The 16,069-nt window shown below is 42.0% G+C and overlaps 1 protein-coding gene and 1 non-coding gene across 2 annotated transcripts; both read right to left on the reverse strand.

The window, feature by feature from the left end:
* Positions 1-160: 160 nt before the first annotated feature.
* Positions 161-15,806, reverse strand: LOC145406785 (organic cation transporter protein-like). Its single transcript, XM_080277882.1, has 13 exons — positions 15,767-15,806; positions 12,242-12,342; positions 9,241-9,346; positions 8,130-8,238; positions 7,318-7,421; positions 6,719-6,864; positions 5,841-6,009; positions 5,209-5,356; positions 3,622-3,713; positions 2,646-2,902; positions 1,683-1,867; positions 645-793; positions 161-236 (listed from the first exon to the last, which is right to left on the reverse strand). Exons 2-13 carry the CDS (start codon positions 12,330-12,332, stop codon positions 161-163), a joined length of 1,632 nt encoding a protein of 543 aa, XP_080134008.1. The 5' UTR covers positions 12,333-12,342; positions 15,767-15,806.
* Positions 1,116-1,234, reverse strand: LOC145406997 (5S ribosomal RNA). Its single transcript, XR_013898661.1, has one exon. It is a non-coding gene; the product is annotated as a 5S ribosomal RNA (ribosomal RNA).
* Positions 15,807-16,069: the final 263 nt, after the last annotated feature.

The following is a 16,069-nucleotide window of genomic DNA, read 5'->3' on the forward strand; positions in this document are numbered from 1 at the left end:
CTGATGATAGGGATGAATATGATAATGCTGTATCTGACAGCTGCGATATGAACAATTTTACTTGTACATTTCTGACTGAGCAATTCTTGTTTGTAAAATCTAAGTCTAGTCTAGAGAATGAATAAGGGTTAAGGATCAGGTCCCAGTCCGGAGCTGCACCTCAGACTGCTGGAGGATCAGGTCCCGGGCAGGAGCCTTTCAGATTCACCATCTCTTCATCTGCGCCTTCTCCATTCCTGCAAATAATACTCTGTTCAGAAACTGATAAAGTTAATAACCACAGCCACAGTTCCTTAAGTGGCTGAAGCTGAGCTGAATTTCAGTAGAATTCCAGTGAAAATCTGCCGAACATTTAAGTATTGTACACACATAGTCACATCCACCCAAAAATTCTATAGAAAGACAAAAGGTAAAAAAAAAAAAAAAAAAAAAAAAATGCGCTTTCAGCCTTAAATGAGCAGGTCTCCCAACTTAATACTTTTCTTGTATAAAATATTTTTTTTCCAATATTACTTTGATTCTTTACGTTACTCAACTGTAGAGAATTAATAACGAACACTTGGCCATCAACTCAGCTGAAACGGATTAGGGACCTTCATTAGGTAAGAATTAAAAAAATAAAAAAAGCACTATACTGATCTCACCTTTCAGAAGTTTTGGCACCCTTCTGAATGTGTGAGATGGTGTCAGGGAGAGGCATGCCCTTAGTCTCCGCCGCCCACAGTGTTACCACCCCTGTCAACACTGATATCCCTCCAAAGACCACAGAAGGGGCCCATCCTGCCGCCTGACCCTGGCAAAGATAGGAGTATTTCAGTTTAGGGTGCGTAGATATAGTTCTCTTGTCCTCACTTGGCCCAGATTTTCGTCTCACCTTGTATCTTAACGCTGGAAATAATAAGATGAATTCATTTTCAGAAAGAGTTATCCTCACCTTCGCTCGTGCTCACTCCATTGATAACCATCCAAAATTACACACACGCACACACACACACCCATCCATCCATCCATTGCCAGACGCCATGTATCCCAAACGGGGTGGTCAAGGGCTTAGAGTTAATTGTTTTACAGGGAGGGGCACTAATGCTTCACCAACCCCACTTGACACGTAGGGATGCCAACAGCATCTGGTGTTCCCAGGCGGTCACCCATCCAAGTACTAACCAGACCCAAGGTTGCTTAACTTCGCTGATCGGACGGGAAGCGGTGTACTCAACGTGGCATGGCCGTTAAACACAAACACACACACACACACACACACACACACACACACACATCTGTCAAAATCCCCCACTCTCCCTCCACCTGTCAAAATCCCCCACTATCCCTCCACCTGTCAAAATCCCCCACTATCCCTCCACCTGTCAAAATCCCCCACTATCCCTCCACCTGTCAAAATCTCCCACTATCCCTCCACCTGTCAAAATCCCCCACTATCCCTCCACCTGTCAAAATCCCCCACTATCCCTCCACCTGTCAAAATCCCCCACTATCCCTCCACCTGTCAAAATCCCCCACTATCCCTCCACCTGTCAAAATCCCCCACTATCCCTACACCACACACAAACCCTAGACGCTCCCCCTCACAACACACACACACCATAACCAACCCATCCTCTCTCTCTCTCTCTCTCTCTCTCTCTCTCTCACACACACACACACACACACACACACACACTTACCATCAAATCAGTGACATAGGCGGAGAGCATGGAGCCTATTCTCGAGCTGACCTTAGCTGCCCCCAACCCCTGTATTCTGACCTCCGTGGGCATGAGCTCTGTGATGTACACGTAGAGAATCTGATACACGGCACTGATGCACATCTTGCCCAGCATCGCCAGGGTCATCACCAGCCAGAACACATCTGCGGGAGTGGTGGTGCTTGGAGGCCAGGTTGATGATGGTTGTGGTGATAATGATGATACTACTGCTACTTCTGCTACTACTACTACTGTTACTACTACTGTTACTACTGCTACTACTACTACTACTAATAATAATAATAATAATAATAATGACAATAATAATAATAACAATAATAACAATGAGCTCATTTTGCCGATCACAAGTGTCACATCTGGCCAGGTCACACTTGCAAAATTGGTGACATTTGGAGTTCACTTTATCCTTAAATACGTGAAGCTTGCATAAATACTGTGTATCATTTTGGAGGATAATACTTGTATAAAGACTTTGATTGCACGGTTTTGACTTAATGTAACCTAATCTAGTCTTCCGGAACCAAACCAAACCAAACCTACTCTGACCTAACCAACCAAACAAACCTAACACAGCCCAGTCAAACCAACCTAACACATCCCAACCAAAGCAAACCTAAACTAACCCAATCCATCCCAACCTAACCTAACGCGACCCAGTCCAAACTAACCTATCTCAGCCATACCGAACCCAACCCATCCCAAACCAAACCCACCCAACCAAATCATACCGAACCAACCAAATCTAACCCAACCCAAACCAACGCTCCCACACCAAACCCTTCCAGCCAAACCAAATCTAACCCAACCCAACCCATCCCACACCAAACCCACTCAGCCAAACTATATCTAGCCCAACCCAACCCAACCCAAAGCCACCCAGCCAAGCCAAACCAAACCCCTCACTCACACACACAAACCAACCCATCGGTATGAAGGCAAGAGCGAGGATGGCGGCACCGCAGAGGAAGTAGCCAGCGACCGTGGGCTTCTTCCTGCCGAGGCGAGAGATAAGGGGCGCCGTGAGGGAGTACGCTGGCACCTCCATCAGGCCCCCCAGCACGAGGTAGAGGTAGGGGTTGGTGCTAAGGTTAGCCCCGTTGAGGTTGAGGCCGTAGAAGACCATGGAGGAGGTGAAGAAGTTGAGACACATGATGACCGTGACCCGTCTGACGCCTGGCCTGTGAGAGAATAATGATGGTGATGATGATGATGATGGTGATGATGATGATGGTGATGATGTTGATGATGATAATGATAATGGTAATAATAATATTAATAATGTTAATAATGATGATGATGATAATAATAATAATAATAATAATAATAATAATAATAATAATAATAATAATATAGAAGGAGAAGAAGAAGAAAGAACGAGAGAAAGAAAGAAGGAGAAGAAAAAGAAGTGGAGGAAGTGGAGGAGAAACATCGATCAGACACCCAACCTATAAGGACAAGCTTGCTTAAGAAACTGAAAATCTATATGGACGGAAAAGTATTATTAGGAAGATTGAGGCTCATTTAATAAAGGTAGATTAAGCTTGAACATGACAGAAGAGAGAACCGAGGGAGAGGGTAGGGAAGATCTGCATCGAAAAAATAATGGGAAAAAAGAAAAGTCAGACCATGATAAAGAAGATTAGATTACAAGTCTTTAAGTAAGCCAAGGTAAAGGTGGGTTTGGCTGAGTTATGCAAAGCTTGGAAATAGGCGACGGTGAAGGAGAATGTTCTTTATACCATCATTGTCATCGTCATTATTATAATTCCTGTTATTGCAAAGGCTCTAATAACGAGACACATTACTAATCAAGGTTCATCGCAGGTGTGGATTATTTTTTAACGCTTTAGATATTGATTTCTTAGTGTATTTGTTTATTCTATTTCTTTGCGTTTACCTGCAGAGGTCAGGGACTGAGAGGAACCTTCTGCATCCCCGATTCTTCTCTTCCTCCTTGTCCTTCGTCAGTGGCTTCTCGGAATCATCAACCTAGAAGGGAAAGCACTTTTGTATCAAGGTTAGGGGGATATTACCTGCCTCTCTGGACCATAAGCACACCTACTTATTCATGCTGTTAATAATGATAAGACAGAAGAGCAAACATGTGACTTTGTTCAATGACAGATAAGTGTCAAAACTACTCAAAAATGTTATCAACCAGCGACCTTTGATTCTGTCAGCTAAGTGAAATTGGCCAGCATTTTAAAAAATGGTATATCTAGTACTTTATTTTTTTTTTACTCTGCTGAACTGGCTGGCGAACAAAGGATGGACATATGGACTTTATATTTTCCTATCATTCACAAACATACTGTAGTTGGTACATTTTTATCTGAGAGAACTGGGTCACTGTCACAATTTGAATACTAAGCTGTGATTGCATTAACTTCGATGAGCCTTATTATGAAGGAGGAATGAGACTCTTGGGTTAATCAGTCAGATCAATCCCCCAGTCTGACTAAATTTGGTCAATAACTGAGCTGAAAGGAATTAAAGATCTTTGTCAGATTCGAGTAAACGCACTATAATATACCCTCTGAGCTCTTGCAAAATGGTCTACTCATATTTCTACAGTCAGCCGAAATGATCCACTTCTTTGTTTGACCCAAAGGAAATCATACGAACTTCTTTTGTAAATGAGAAGAATATAAATGGAAGTTTTCATGGGAATGTTGGCAGTAGTTCAAAAATAATTGATATTCAAGAACTCTTTATGCGTAGCCAACTCAATTAAAAAAAAAAAAAAAGTTTGCAGGTACTTGTCCGTAGTCGGTAAGAATCTCACTTTTCCACAACACGCCATCTTGCCTCATAATCTACCTCACCTTGTTCATAACCTCTGTTTACTTCGTCTTTCAACTCATCAGCTCTTGATCGGTCTTCAGAATTCCAGTCGATCTACATGACCACACCATCCTGTAATGTTGATCTTTGTATGCTCCGCTAAACCACCCTCCACACTACAAACGTCACAACTTCTTTCCTGCATTTTTCTGTCTACTCATAATGACCCTAAAAGCATTTCAGGGGAAATTTGACGCAACAGCATTCACTGTCCAGACATCAACAACACCTCGCTGCTCTGTGTGAAATCTAGCATGCCTTTTTCTATCCGTCTCTATCTATCTACCTATCTGTTTTTCTATCTGTCCCTACTAAAAACCCTTGCAGCCCCTCATGCCACGACACACCAACACCCTCCTTTACTCTTGGATCTCACCTCTCCATTTCACTCCCACTTGATGCATAGAACATTAATGCATTACCTCACTACTTACTAATCCACGAATGCTCTGTTTTTATCACCCAGTCAGAACAACCCTTCTTTCCATTACAAACCACCCTCCCTCACTTACCTCAGCACCTTCTCTCCTTCACAGCAACTACCCCTCTCTCTCCACTACAAACCACCCTCCCTTACATACTCGAATAACGTCTCTCCCCACCTCCTTTCCACCTAATATAAATAACTATAATGCTTTACCTCCTGCCTGATCTTCTCCATAAGTGCCCTAAGCTCCGTGTCTGGGGGCAGCGTGGCCTTGTTCCAGCGGGCAGCCCTGTGCAGCACTCTCAGGGCCTTCTCGTGGTGACCCCGTACCATTAGCCATCGTGGCGACTCGTCCACGAACCTGGGGGAATAAAAGAAACAATATTTTTCAGTCTAAAATTACCAAGTTATTTTCCTGAACTTTTTTTTTTAAATGCCTAATTAGCGTTGCTGTTGGATACTTGACCCTTGCTACTGCCAGACGAGTGTAATGACTTTATGAACAATCTCATGGCAGCAAAGGATAAAAGGAAAAACTATATCCATTATCCCTCTCAGGGTATTCTCTTAGTACTGAGTCTGCATAAGTAACAAAAACCGTTGAGAAACTGCTCGGGGCATTGAATCACGACGAGCTGCCAGCAAGCCTTGATTTATGATTGTCATTTAGCAACTTGGCAGAATAAAATTGGTCGACATTTTTCACATATATTTTTAAAAAGCCACTCTAGCATCTCTAAACCTAAGGCAAAAGTTTGCTTATATATTAAAGACGTTCCACATTAGCGTGTCTGATCCTGAGTGTTCAAAAGGAGGAAACGCATGTAACAGGATTCTGCACTGACCAAAGTAAAGGCAGGATGATGAGGTTGGGCAGCGTGCAGGCCAGCTGAAGCCATCGCCAGTCCCTGATAAGGTAGGCCACCGCTCCGTACGCCATAGTGCCCAGCGCCCACGGCAGCGCCACCACGATGCCCACCACAGCACGCAGCCGGTTCTCACACACCTCCATCGCTGAGGGGGGGGGGGGTGCACTGGTCAGCAAATGTGGGAGGCGGTGGTCAGGTGGTTAAAGGAGTGATCTGCTGTCTCAAAAGGACGCGGGTCAGATCCCACGCTGGGGTAGGGAACACTCTGATTATTTGAATTCCGTTAAAACAGACTTTAAATGGTATTCAGCATGACCTCTCGACATGCTAAAAAAAAAACAAAAAAAATCTTGCTTCTACCATCACAACAGTCCAGAATGAGAAAAACCAAGTATGCGTTAATTATTGCTGGCCTTGGTTCTTCCCCAGCTGAATAAAACCACCTCTCGTATGACAGAATAAAATAAAGTGACCGACCGCCAGGTAAAACGACGAGGGTGTTTTGCGATATTCTACTCATTACAAGAAATTGCGTCCTATAGTCCTTTTACCTTAACTTGGTCCAGATTTTTGTCCTTTTGCAGCTTATTTCACTTAGTTCAGTGGCAGAATAAAACAGTACAGTGGCTCTACGTCCTTTCTATAGTACCTCTTCGTGACTAGGATCAAATTCTAATGTTCATTTCTCCTTGCAACTTAGTATTCAAGGTGAAGTGATGGCAGTTTTAGGGCAAGTTAGAGAGAGAGAGAGAGAGAGAAAGGTAGTTAAGGTAGATACAGCAGCCAAGGGAAACGTAGGTGAATATCTTTAAAAATATAGAAGATTAGATAACAACACCTGGAACTTTACCCACCGAGGACGTAGAAAGTGGGGAGGTTGGAGGCGCCGATGAGGAAGCGAGCTATGAAGATAAGTGGCAAGCTATGTAGGAAGACGATGGTGATTCCCCCTAATGTAAATACCACCAAGGACACCACCACCACCGGCCAGCGTCCATACCTGCGTCGACGGTTCGAGGTATACGTGAGGACAAAAGTTCGTGGCATATTTCACCTCCTCTGCGCCTCACATTCCTCTCCTGGCTAATATTCCTAACCTGAGAGAAGCTTGGTTTATTGCACGTGCCTCCACACACACACACACACACACACACACACACACACACACACACAAATTCGTCTGTTTCACCTCCTCTACGACTCACTTTCCTCTACTGGCTAATATTGGTAAGCTGAGAGAGGCTTGGTATGGTGCATCTTAAACTGGAGGTCTAATTAAAACTAGTGATTATATAACTGAGGTCCGAAATAGGTTCATCATTCACTAAACTACCTGGGATATCAGTAGTAGTAGCCCCTGGTAGCCCTCCTTTCACCCACCTGTCAGCCACGTAGCCCTAGTAACCCTCTGTCACTCACCTGTCAGTCAAGTAACCCACAGTAGCCCCCTCACCTGTCAGCCAAGTAGCCCCCCAGGACAGGACTGATGAAGTTGCCAATCATAAAAATACTGGTATATGTGGCTCTCAGGTATTCCCGCCCACACACCAGCCCAAACTATATGTGGGAGGGGGAGAGGAACAGCTTCATCAATCCCATTTCACACAGTATTAAGCTATATATAACAATTTCGACACTGTTAACTCAGTCCAAAAACCCAACCCAACAACAGAACCTGGAAGTCTAAAAAGATGTTATGCTGCTAAAGTGATTAATAAATAGTATCTAAGCCTCATTACTACTAGACGTTTTCTTAAAGGTGAATGAGATAATTAGGTGGTAGCTAGAATAAAAAAAAAATGAGGTCACCGTACGCAGTGACTTTCATTCTATGCATATTCTTCAGTAATAAAGGACTGGGTTAAGAATCGACCTTATGTTATTACCCGGCTTTCTCATATCTCGAATTACTGATTTTTTTTTTTTTTTTCGAGTAAGAAAAATATGAAACAAGATTATCAACAATTACTCAAGAGCTCTTATAACGATTGTTCCGTACCGAGTCGATGCTAAATAGTTCAGGGTCATTACGATATAAAACCCTGAGTAGTGGACTATTTATGATAACATGGAAGTGTCATGTTTTGGTGAACGTTCGAGTACAGAGAGAGACACAAGAATCTTCCCAAAATTTGACGAATACATGGCGGAAAAATCTAAACATCTGAAACACGCACTAGCAGAGATAGGGCTTTCCACTGTATTTCGCCAGTCGTAAATTATCCTCAGAGGGAACTGGGAAGGTGGTTGTTTCTTTGTACGTACGTCTGCGGTGATGCTAGAGGAGTAGACCGAGGTGTCAAAGTCCCACTCTGTGCAGGGCTCCTCCACCATCTCCCCAGACTCCGCCAAGTACGTGTAACTGCATGAGTCACTGAAACAACACAATCCAGTTTTTTATATTACCATTCCACTTTTCATATTACCATTTAGATGCTTAATTCTTGAAACCAACTAAAGAACAACTTAATTTTAGCAACTACCTGAAGTGAGCATGGCTCCTTCACCACCTCACCAGACCCCCCCAGATACTCGCACTGCAAGAATCACTGCAACAATTAAATTCAGTCTATTACATTACCATTCTATTGACCCACTACTGCTTTATTCATCCAACCGCCTAATGCTTTTATTCCACTTTGTTTTTGCTAATGCTTTCCCGTGTTGACTGCCCCTTCACCGCCTCACCATACCCTGACACGTACACACACTACAGCATCAGTTACTACAAAAGCAACAACACTCTTACCTGTTAAAATACGACTCTCTTAAGGTTAGATGTAAATAATGTAGAAGAGGAGGTATCAAAGTTATCAATATCCTTCTTACTTTTGCCTAAAATCTTGTCTCTCTGTCTCGAATGATTAGCTAGAACAATACCCTGTGACCAGGATATGGAGCTAATCACGACATGCTATTGAAAGGACGCAGAAACTTACTAATGTCTTATTCTGCCATTGAATCATGGAAGATAATTAAACACACACACACACACACACACACACACACACACACACACACACACACACACACACACACACACATACACATACACACACACACATACACACACACATACACACACACATCATCATCATCATCATCATCATCATCATCATTATTATCACCGTCATCATCATCATCATCATCATCTTACACACACACACACACACACACACACACACACACACACACACACACACACACACGTCTTCGCCAGGTTAGACTGGACCCAATACAAAAGGTAATATGAACAATGCTATAAATGAAAGGAGTCTTGTATTAATAAAACCAGAGTAAAAAAAAAAAATCACAGAGGACTCAAAATTTCCACTACTCCTGTAGGATTTCTAAAACAGAAGTGGTGTTGGCTTACTCTGCAACTGCTGTGATGTTCCTGTGGGCGGGTGGGCGGCAGGTGGGCGTGAGGGCTGGGCTGAGGAAGGCACCGCTTAGCGCCTGGGGTGGGATGAGGCCGAGCCCTGCCGGAGTAATGGGAGTAAATGGGAGCGATGAGGTACAGAAATGAGGGTACAGTAATGAGTACAGTATAGGGGGTGTTGCGACGATAGTACAGCATGATATTTAATTATGTATATCAAAATTACTAGTTGTTCAGAATTAAAATACAGTATACGAGTAATGCCACCTACCCGTCAGTCTACAGGCATCCTATTTGAAATTTTGGACTGATTAATGTGTGCACAGTGTGAGGCACTGACCCCTTTCCTTCCCCCTCCCCCGCAGAACAGATCTTGGCCCCACCTTGGCTCCTCCATATGTGGAAACCTGGCTACGCTGCTGATAATGAGGTTGTTCTCTGCATCCATAAAGAATTATTTACAGTAATTTGTCATTATTCTTATGGGTGACGTTTATGAGAAAAAGTGAAAGGTGACCAAAGATATATCAAGAAATTTTCCAAGAAGTTGAAATAGTTGACAACTACTGATTTAGACGCAAGAGCTGAGACATCTACACGTACTGCATCCCTCCACTACCGGATATGTTGTTCCTGGACGAGGGATGCCTTCATGTGGTGGCACCGATATACAGTGGGTGGTGGAGTTACCTGGTTGTACAAACGTCCCTCAACTCCCTCCTTGTTCCCCGAGAGGAGGAGGGTGGACTACCGGAGAAGGGCTCGTACAATCTACAATTCACTCGGTTCACGTTTCAGATGAACCTGGGGCTACGGCAGCAACCACCACCACCACTGCTACTACCACCACCACCACCACTACTACTACCACCACCACCACTACTACTACTACCACCACCACTACTACTACCACCACCACCACTACTACTACTATTACTACTACTACTACTACGACTATTACTACTACTACTACTACTGCTACTACTACTATCAGATGTGTTCATGTCTAATGTCCCACCGTCCCTTCCCCTGTAACCTATAGTCTGTTTGGTTATACCTGACCGAACTGGGTAACTCACGCATTTTAAATTACAAATCGTGGTTGCCTGAAATTCGATATGAGTCTTAGATACGAGGTTGGAATGAGTCTCCTTGGTTACTGGTCAGATCTACCCTCCAGTCTGACTACTTCTGATCGTCAACTGAACTGAAAGGAGTTAGAATTCACCGCTAGGTTAGAAAAAGCGTGTCGTATTCGTCTCTCGGTATTCAAACTTTTTCATCGTCTGTGTTGAATTATGTTTTTAATGGATGCTCATTGTATCCTAGATGTCCTTATTCCTTGATTTACTGAACACAATTATATTTTTAAGTAATGAATTGCTGGAGTTAATCATGTCTTTATTCCTAGCTTTACTGAGCACATTTATCGTTAATTAAAGGACAGCTGGAGTGAAGTTCTTTGTTTACTCCCTGATTTACTAAACAAAAAAACGCACGAGTGGATGATTTCTTTATTCCCAGCGTTACTGGACACAGAAATACCAGCACACAAAAGATCCGCAGGGAATGAACAGGACAAAGAAATGTATTTATATATTTATCGTAATTCCTTGGCACCTGACACTCCGCCAAGTCTCAGTGTTCCTGTTTGGGGGCGGCCCTTGTTGAACTGAGCTGAATGTTTTTGCGATGCTGGTACTTTTGTTTTGTGTTTGCTCCTTGTGCGTAGATGAAGACGTTGTTGTTGTTGTTGTTTTTATTATTGTTGTTGTTATTGTTGCTGTTTTTATTATTGCTGACGTTGTTGTTGTTGATTGTCTTGGTGTGGATGGTAGGCACGATCGAATGCAAGTTTGTTATTCCCTTCAACTAGGAAATCAATTTATTTTAAATTTTTCAATCTTTACAATATTTTATTCAGTTTAGGAAACACTCTTCGTATTAAAAGGGATAATAAAAGATATTATCTAACCTTTCCAAAAAATATATATCATCTTTAATAATAATAATAATCATAATAATAATAGCAATAATAATAAATCGTCCCTTGAGAATCACGCAGATCTGTTCACCGTTCCCGTTTCTGTTTTATTTATTTATTTATTTATTCTATTAAGGGTTTAATACGTGGAGAGAGAAGACACTGGATATTGAGAAGGGGCAGTGGAGTGAAAATGAAATATAACACTAGAATATACATGTATAGTGTAATTCACTCTCTCTCTCTCTCTCTCTCTCTCTCTCTCTCTCTCTCTCTCTCTCTCTCTCTCTCTCTCTCTCTCTTGTTTGGCTTCATTTTCATATCTTCCCCTCTTCCACTTCCACTTCTTCCCACCCCACCCCCCTTCCAGCCACCCCTCCCACTTCATGCTCTCGTCTGTAAAAAAATTAAATAGGTTAGATTTTTGGCACGACTGTATTACATGTCCTTGCTTGGCTAATTACACACTATTACATTGTCTTGTACTACTTTTGTGCTTCAGAGTTGTTACATTTCAGATTTCTTCCCTGTAGTTGCCGGACCCTCCACAAGACACGACTGTACATTTGTTCCAGAGTAATCCAGACGATTTTATTCATCTGAGAGTGAGATACAGAAGTCTAAAGGTCTCAGTGTCTGTGCTAATTATCCCCCCACCTTCTGGATGACCTTAGCATTTATTCTAGCGGAAGACAGACGAGTTTAGGCAGCGAAGAGTGGGTTTTTGGAGCCTAAGAATTTTTTATTTATTTATTTATTTTTTTATCACCACGGTTTTCTAACTTAATTCTGACGTCTGTTTTACTGATATTATATCCGTGGCAGGTAATGCCTATTTGAGATTTACGAGCAGAGAGTCATTAAATGCTTCTTAACACACCTGCCTCCCAGTCGTGTTTACCATTTGTTTACCCAGCTGACTCCCCTCTACACACACACACCACACACACATACCTACATACATACAGGGACATCTATTAAACACACACACACACACACACACACACTTACATAGCGAAACAGCGATGAAACAGAGCATGTTCCACTTGCCCGTGCCTAGTACAGCGAGGAGGTCATCTGTGGTCTTGAGATTTCCGTCCATCTTCCCTCACCTGCGGACGACAAGATGAAGACACTTTGGTGAGGTCAGGATAGGTTAAGTTGGGTTAAGTTAGGTTAAATTAGGTTAAGTTAGGTCAGGAATAGCTCAAGTTGTCTCCTCATCATCCCTAGCCTGAAGCAACAAAGGAACGTCATTTGTTAAGTTAGGGGTTAGGATAGGTTGGGTTAGATTAGGTTAACTTGGGTCTCTGTTCAGCCTCCCTAACTTGTAGCAAAAAGGGGACAGCATTTAGGTGAGGTTAGATTAGACTGGATTAGGTTAGGTTAGGTGGATTAGGTTCAGTTTAGCCTCTGCTCATCCTCTGTACAAGAAAACAGTTAGGTGAGTTAGGTTAGGTGATGATGATGATGATGATAATGATAAGGTAGTAGTAGAAGCAGTAATAATAATAATAATAATAATAATAATAATAATAATAATAACAACAACAACAATAATAACAATAAATCGCGATGTAAGAGGCATTACGAAGCCTCTTACGCCATCTAGGACACATCCTCGCGTCCTACTGTGACTGCCACAGATAAGAACAGAGGCGTATTTTTTTTTTTTTTTCTTTTTATAGGATGCCGGATTCCTTGTGCCTCAGCAAAGAGTGGGTGATAATTGTTGATAATTGTACCCCCCCCTTTCTCCCTCTCTCTCTCTCTCTCTCTCTCTCTCTCTCTTCGGAATTAATCAGACCTAAATTCATTTGTTTTTCATTCACCATCCAGTCCTTTCTTGCAGTATCAGGAGCGTAGGGGCCCGGGGCTAGGCTACTCATTCCTGGCATTTAGGGCTATGGTGACCTGCCTCACGAGACCATGAGTGGCATTAAATTATCAAGAAATCCTAATCACCCCATTCGGCTGGAGTGCCTGAAGTCACTAGACCACCGGGCGTCCTTTGGCTATGGTTACCACCCAAAGTAGTAAATGAGTTTGAGGGTTACAGTGTTTGACTTATTACTGTGTGGTCACCTGAGAACAGCACGTACATCGAGTGAGTGGATGGAGAGCACCCTTCTCGTATATAAATAAATACTGTAGATAAATAGATAAATAAACATATAATCCGTGGTGTCAGTGTTAGAGTTAAGACATAATTAGCGCGGCCACTTATATCTGTAATGATGATGGTGACCTACAAGTTCAGCTTTTAAACTCTGTGGCTTCTTACAGAACCTCTTAGAAGAAACTATGAAGAAGATCATGTATGACGAAAATATAATATACAAGATATATTACTTGAAAATATGCAGCATAAAAAGATAATATATAGCATGAAAAGATTGTATAGCATGAAAAGATAACATATAGCATAAAAGATAATGTTTGTATCATATTCCATTCAGACGTTGCTGTATCGATTATTATTATTATTATTATTATTATTATTATTATTATTATTATCATCATTATTATTATTATTATTATTCATCATTCATTGCCAGACGCCATGTATCCCAAACGGGGTGGCCAAGGGCTTAGAGTTAATTGTATTACAGGGAGGGGCACTAATCCTCCACCAACCCCACTTGACACGTAGGGAGAACGTTATGCCAACAGCATCTGGTGTTCCCAGGCGGTCACCCATCCAAGTACTAACCAGACATTATTATTATTATCATTATTATTATTATTATTGAGCGGCAGGAAAAAACTAGGATATGACAAGGATATAATTCACAACTATATTTCTGTAATCATAATTATACTCTTTTCACCTTTACTTGGCCCAGATTTTCGTCCACTTGCAATTTCTTTCACGTAGCATAGTGACAGAATATTATTATGCCTACATCCGTCCCATACCACTTCTTCGTTACTAGCATCATATTCTAGTGTCAATGTTACTAAAATCAAGGGTTCAGAATGGAGAGATGGCAATTTATAGAGGAGGATAGATACAGGAAAAGAATGATAGACATGAAGAAACAGGCAGCGCTACATCAAGTGAGTGGATGGGAGCTCCCGTCTGCCACCAAACCAAGTCAGAATAAAAAGTACAGTATTGTTGACCCCGCTTGCCTATGCCAATCACTCTTTTGGTGGATGGTAACTCGAGTAACCGGGGGAGGTAACTGTGGTAACCTGGATGATGCAGCACCGTTGTATCGCCGGATAGTGAACGAATTAAGCCGTCACAGGTTCAAAGGCCTGAGCTCCACGGCTAAGCGCATCATGACATCTAACTCTTTATTCCTTTTATTTATTTATTTATCTATTTACTATTTATTTGTAAAGTAATGGGTCCTTTTTGCCAGGTTTATTCATAAGAGAGGAGCGCTTCTCCTTGGTTACTAGCCAATTCGACCCTCCAATCTGACTACACTTGGCCATAACAACTGAAAGGAGTCAGGAATCAATGTCAGGTTAGAATATTACGCTCTTGTTTCCACTGAGTACTTTTCCACCCACAAATAAGTCGTGTACATCTCCTTGGTTACTAGTTAAATCGACCCTCCATTTTGACTACACTTGGCCTTAGCACAACTGTAAGAGGTTGGGAATGTTCATCAGCATAAAACAATACGCTCTTGTTCACCATTATCAGCAAGAACTCCTCCGCTCACAGATAAGTCATGATCGTTTTTTTTCATCTCCATTTTTATTTCAATTATCGCTGGTAGTGGTAGTTTGGGGGGGGGGCTCACCATCCACTCTCCTGATGTAGTGCCACACCGAATAACAAGCCAAATGGTTTCCTGTAAACCTAGACGCCATTTATTTTTGGGTAGTAACTATATGACCAAATGATGCTAGTGGTTTAGTGGGTTCAGGCGCTACAACCCGATGAGGTCCACCAAGGTTTGCATCCGAGGGGAGGCTGAGAGGTTTGTTGCTCTAATAATGCAACTCAGGGGTTAGTGAGGCTGGTCACCCTCGCCTTAAGTATCTGGTATAGTCCGTTTGTCCTAACCCGAGAAAGATCCAAAACTCCATGGCTAGGTATAGTTGGACTGGAGGGCAAATTTGACTAGAAACCAAGGAGACTCATTCCAGCTCCATAAATGATGATCACTGAATTTCAAGCCATCACCACACAGCATTCAAATTGTGAGGGTGGTCCATTTCTGTCGCATGAAGTCGACTGTAACAAAAATAAATTATTAAAATACCACGGGATAGCCTGCAGTCCAGTTATGCGCCAGATGAATGGGCCACACACTCACTCACCAATCAGTCCCCCGGAATCCTGACGCCATATATACACATCCACATTTGCGCGCCTTATTATCATTAGCAAAAAATAAATGATAAAAATACTAAGGGGTCACTTATAATCTATTTACATGAAAAAAAATACCATGATGATAATACTGAGGGGTGATTTAACATGATAAAAATACTATAATAAATTATTAAGGGGTTAGTAATCAAAGTAACCCACTTGCATGATAAAAATACAGAAACTTTTAATCCATTTACTCTATCAGTATCCCATTCCTGCTAAATATACCGAATCTCACACGGTCACTTCTTTAAGAACCAAAGTAACAATCCTCACCACACATATGTATCAACTGAGTGACTGACCCCCACGTTGACAAGTACTGCCAAATACAAAGCCACAAATATCGCTAAACTCACTCTTAAAAACCGCTAAAATCCCGCTGAACGTAAAGCATCCCAGGGGAAATTGCTAGGAAGTGTTGAGGTTTCCAAAATATCGCCAAAATTCTGATAAAAGAAACACCTAGAGTTTCTCTAAAAGTCTATTCATTGGATGTT

The sequence above is a fragment of the Coenobita brevimanus genome, chromosome 71 (genome assembly GCF_032717465.1).
Source record: "Coenobita brevimanus isolate Jiangsu-jjx chromosome 71, ASM3271746v2, whole genome shotgun sequence".
NCBI lineage: Eukaryota > Metazoa > Arthropoda > Malacostraca > Decapoda > Coenobitidae > Coenobita > Coenobita brevimanus.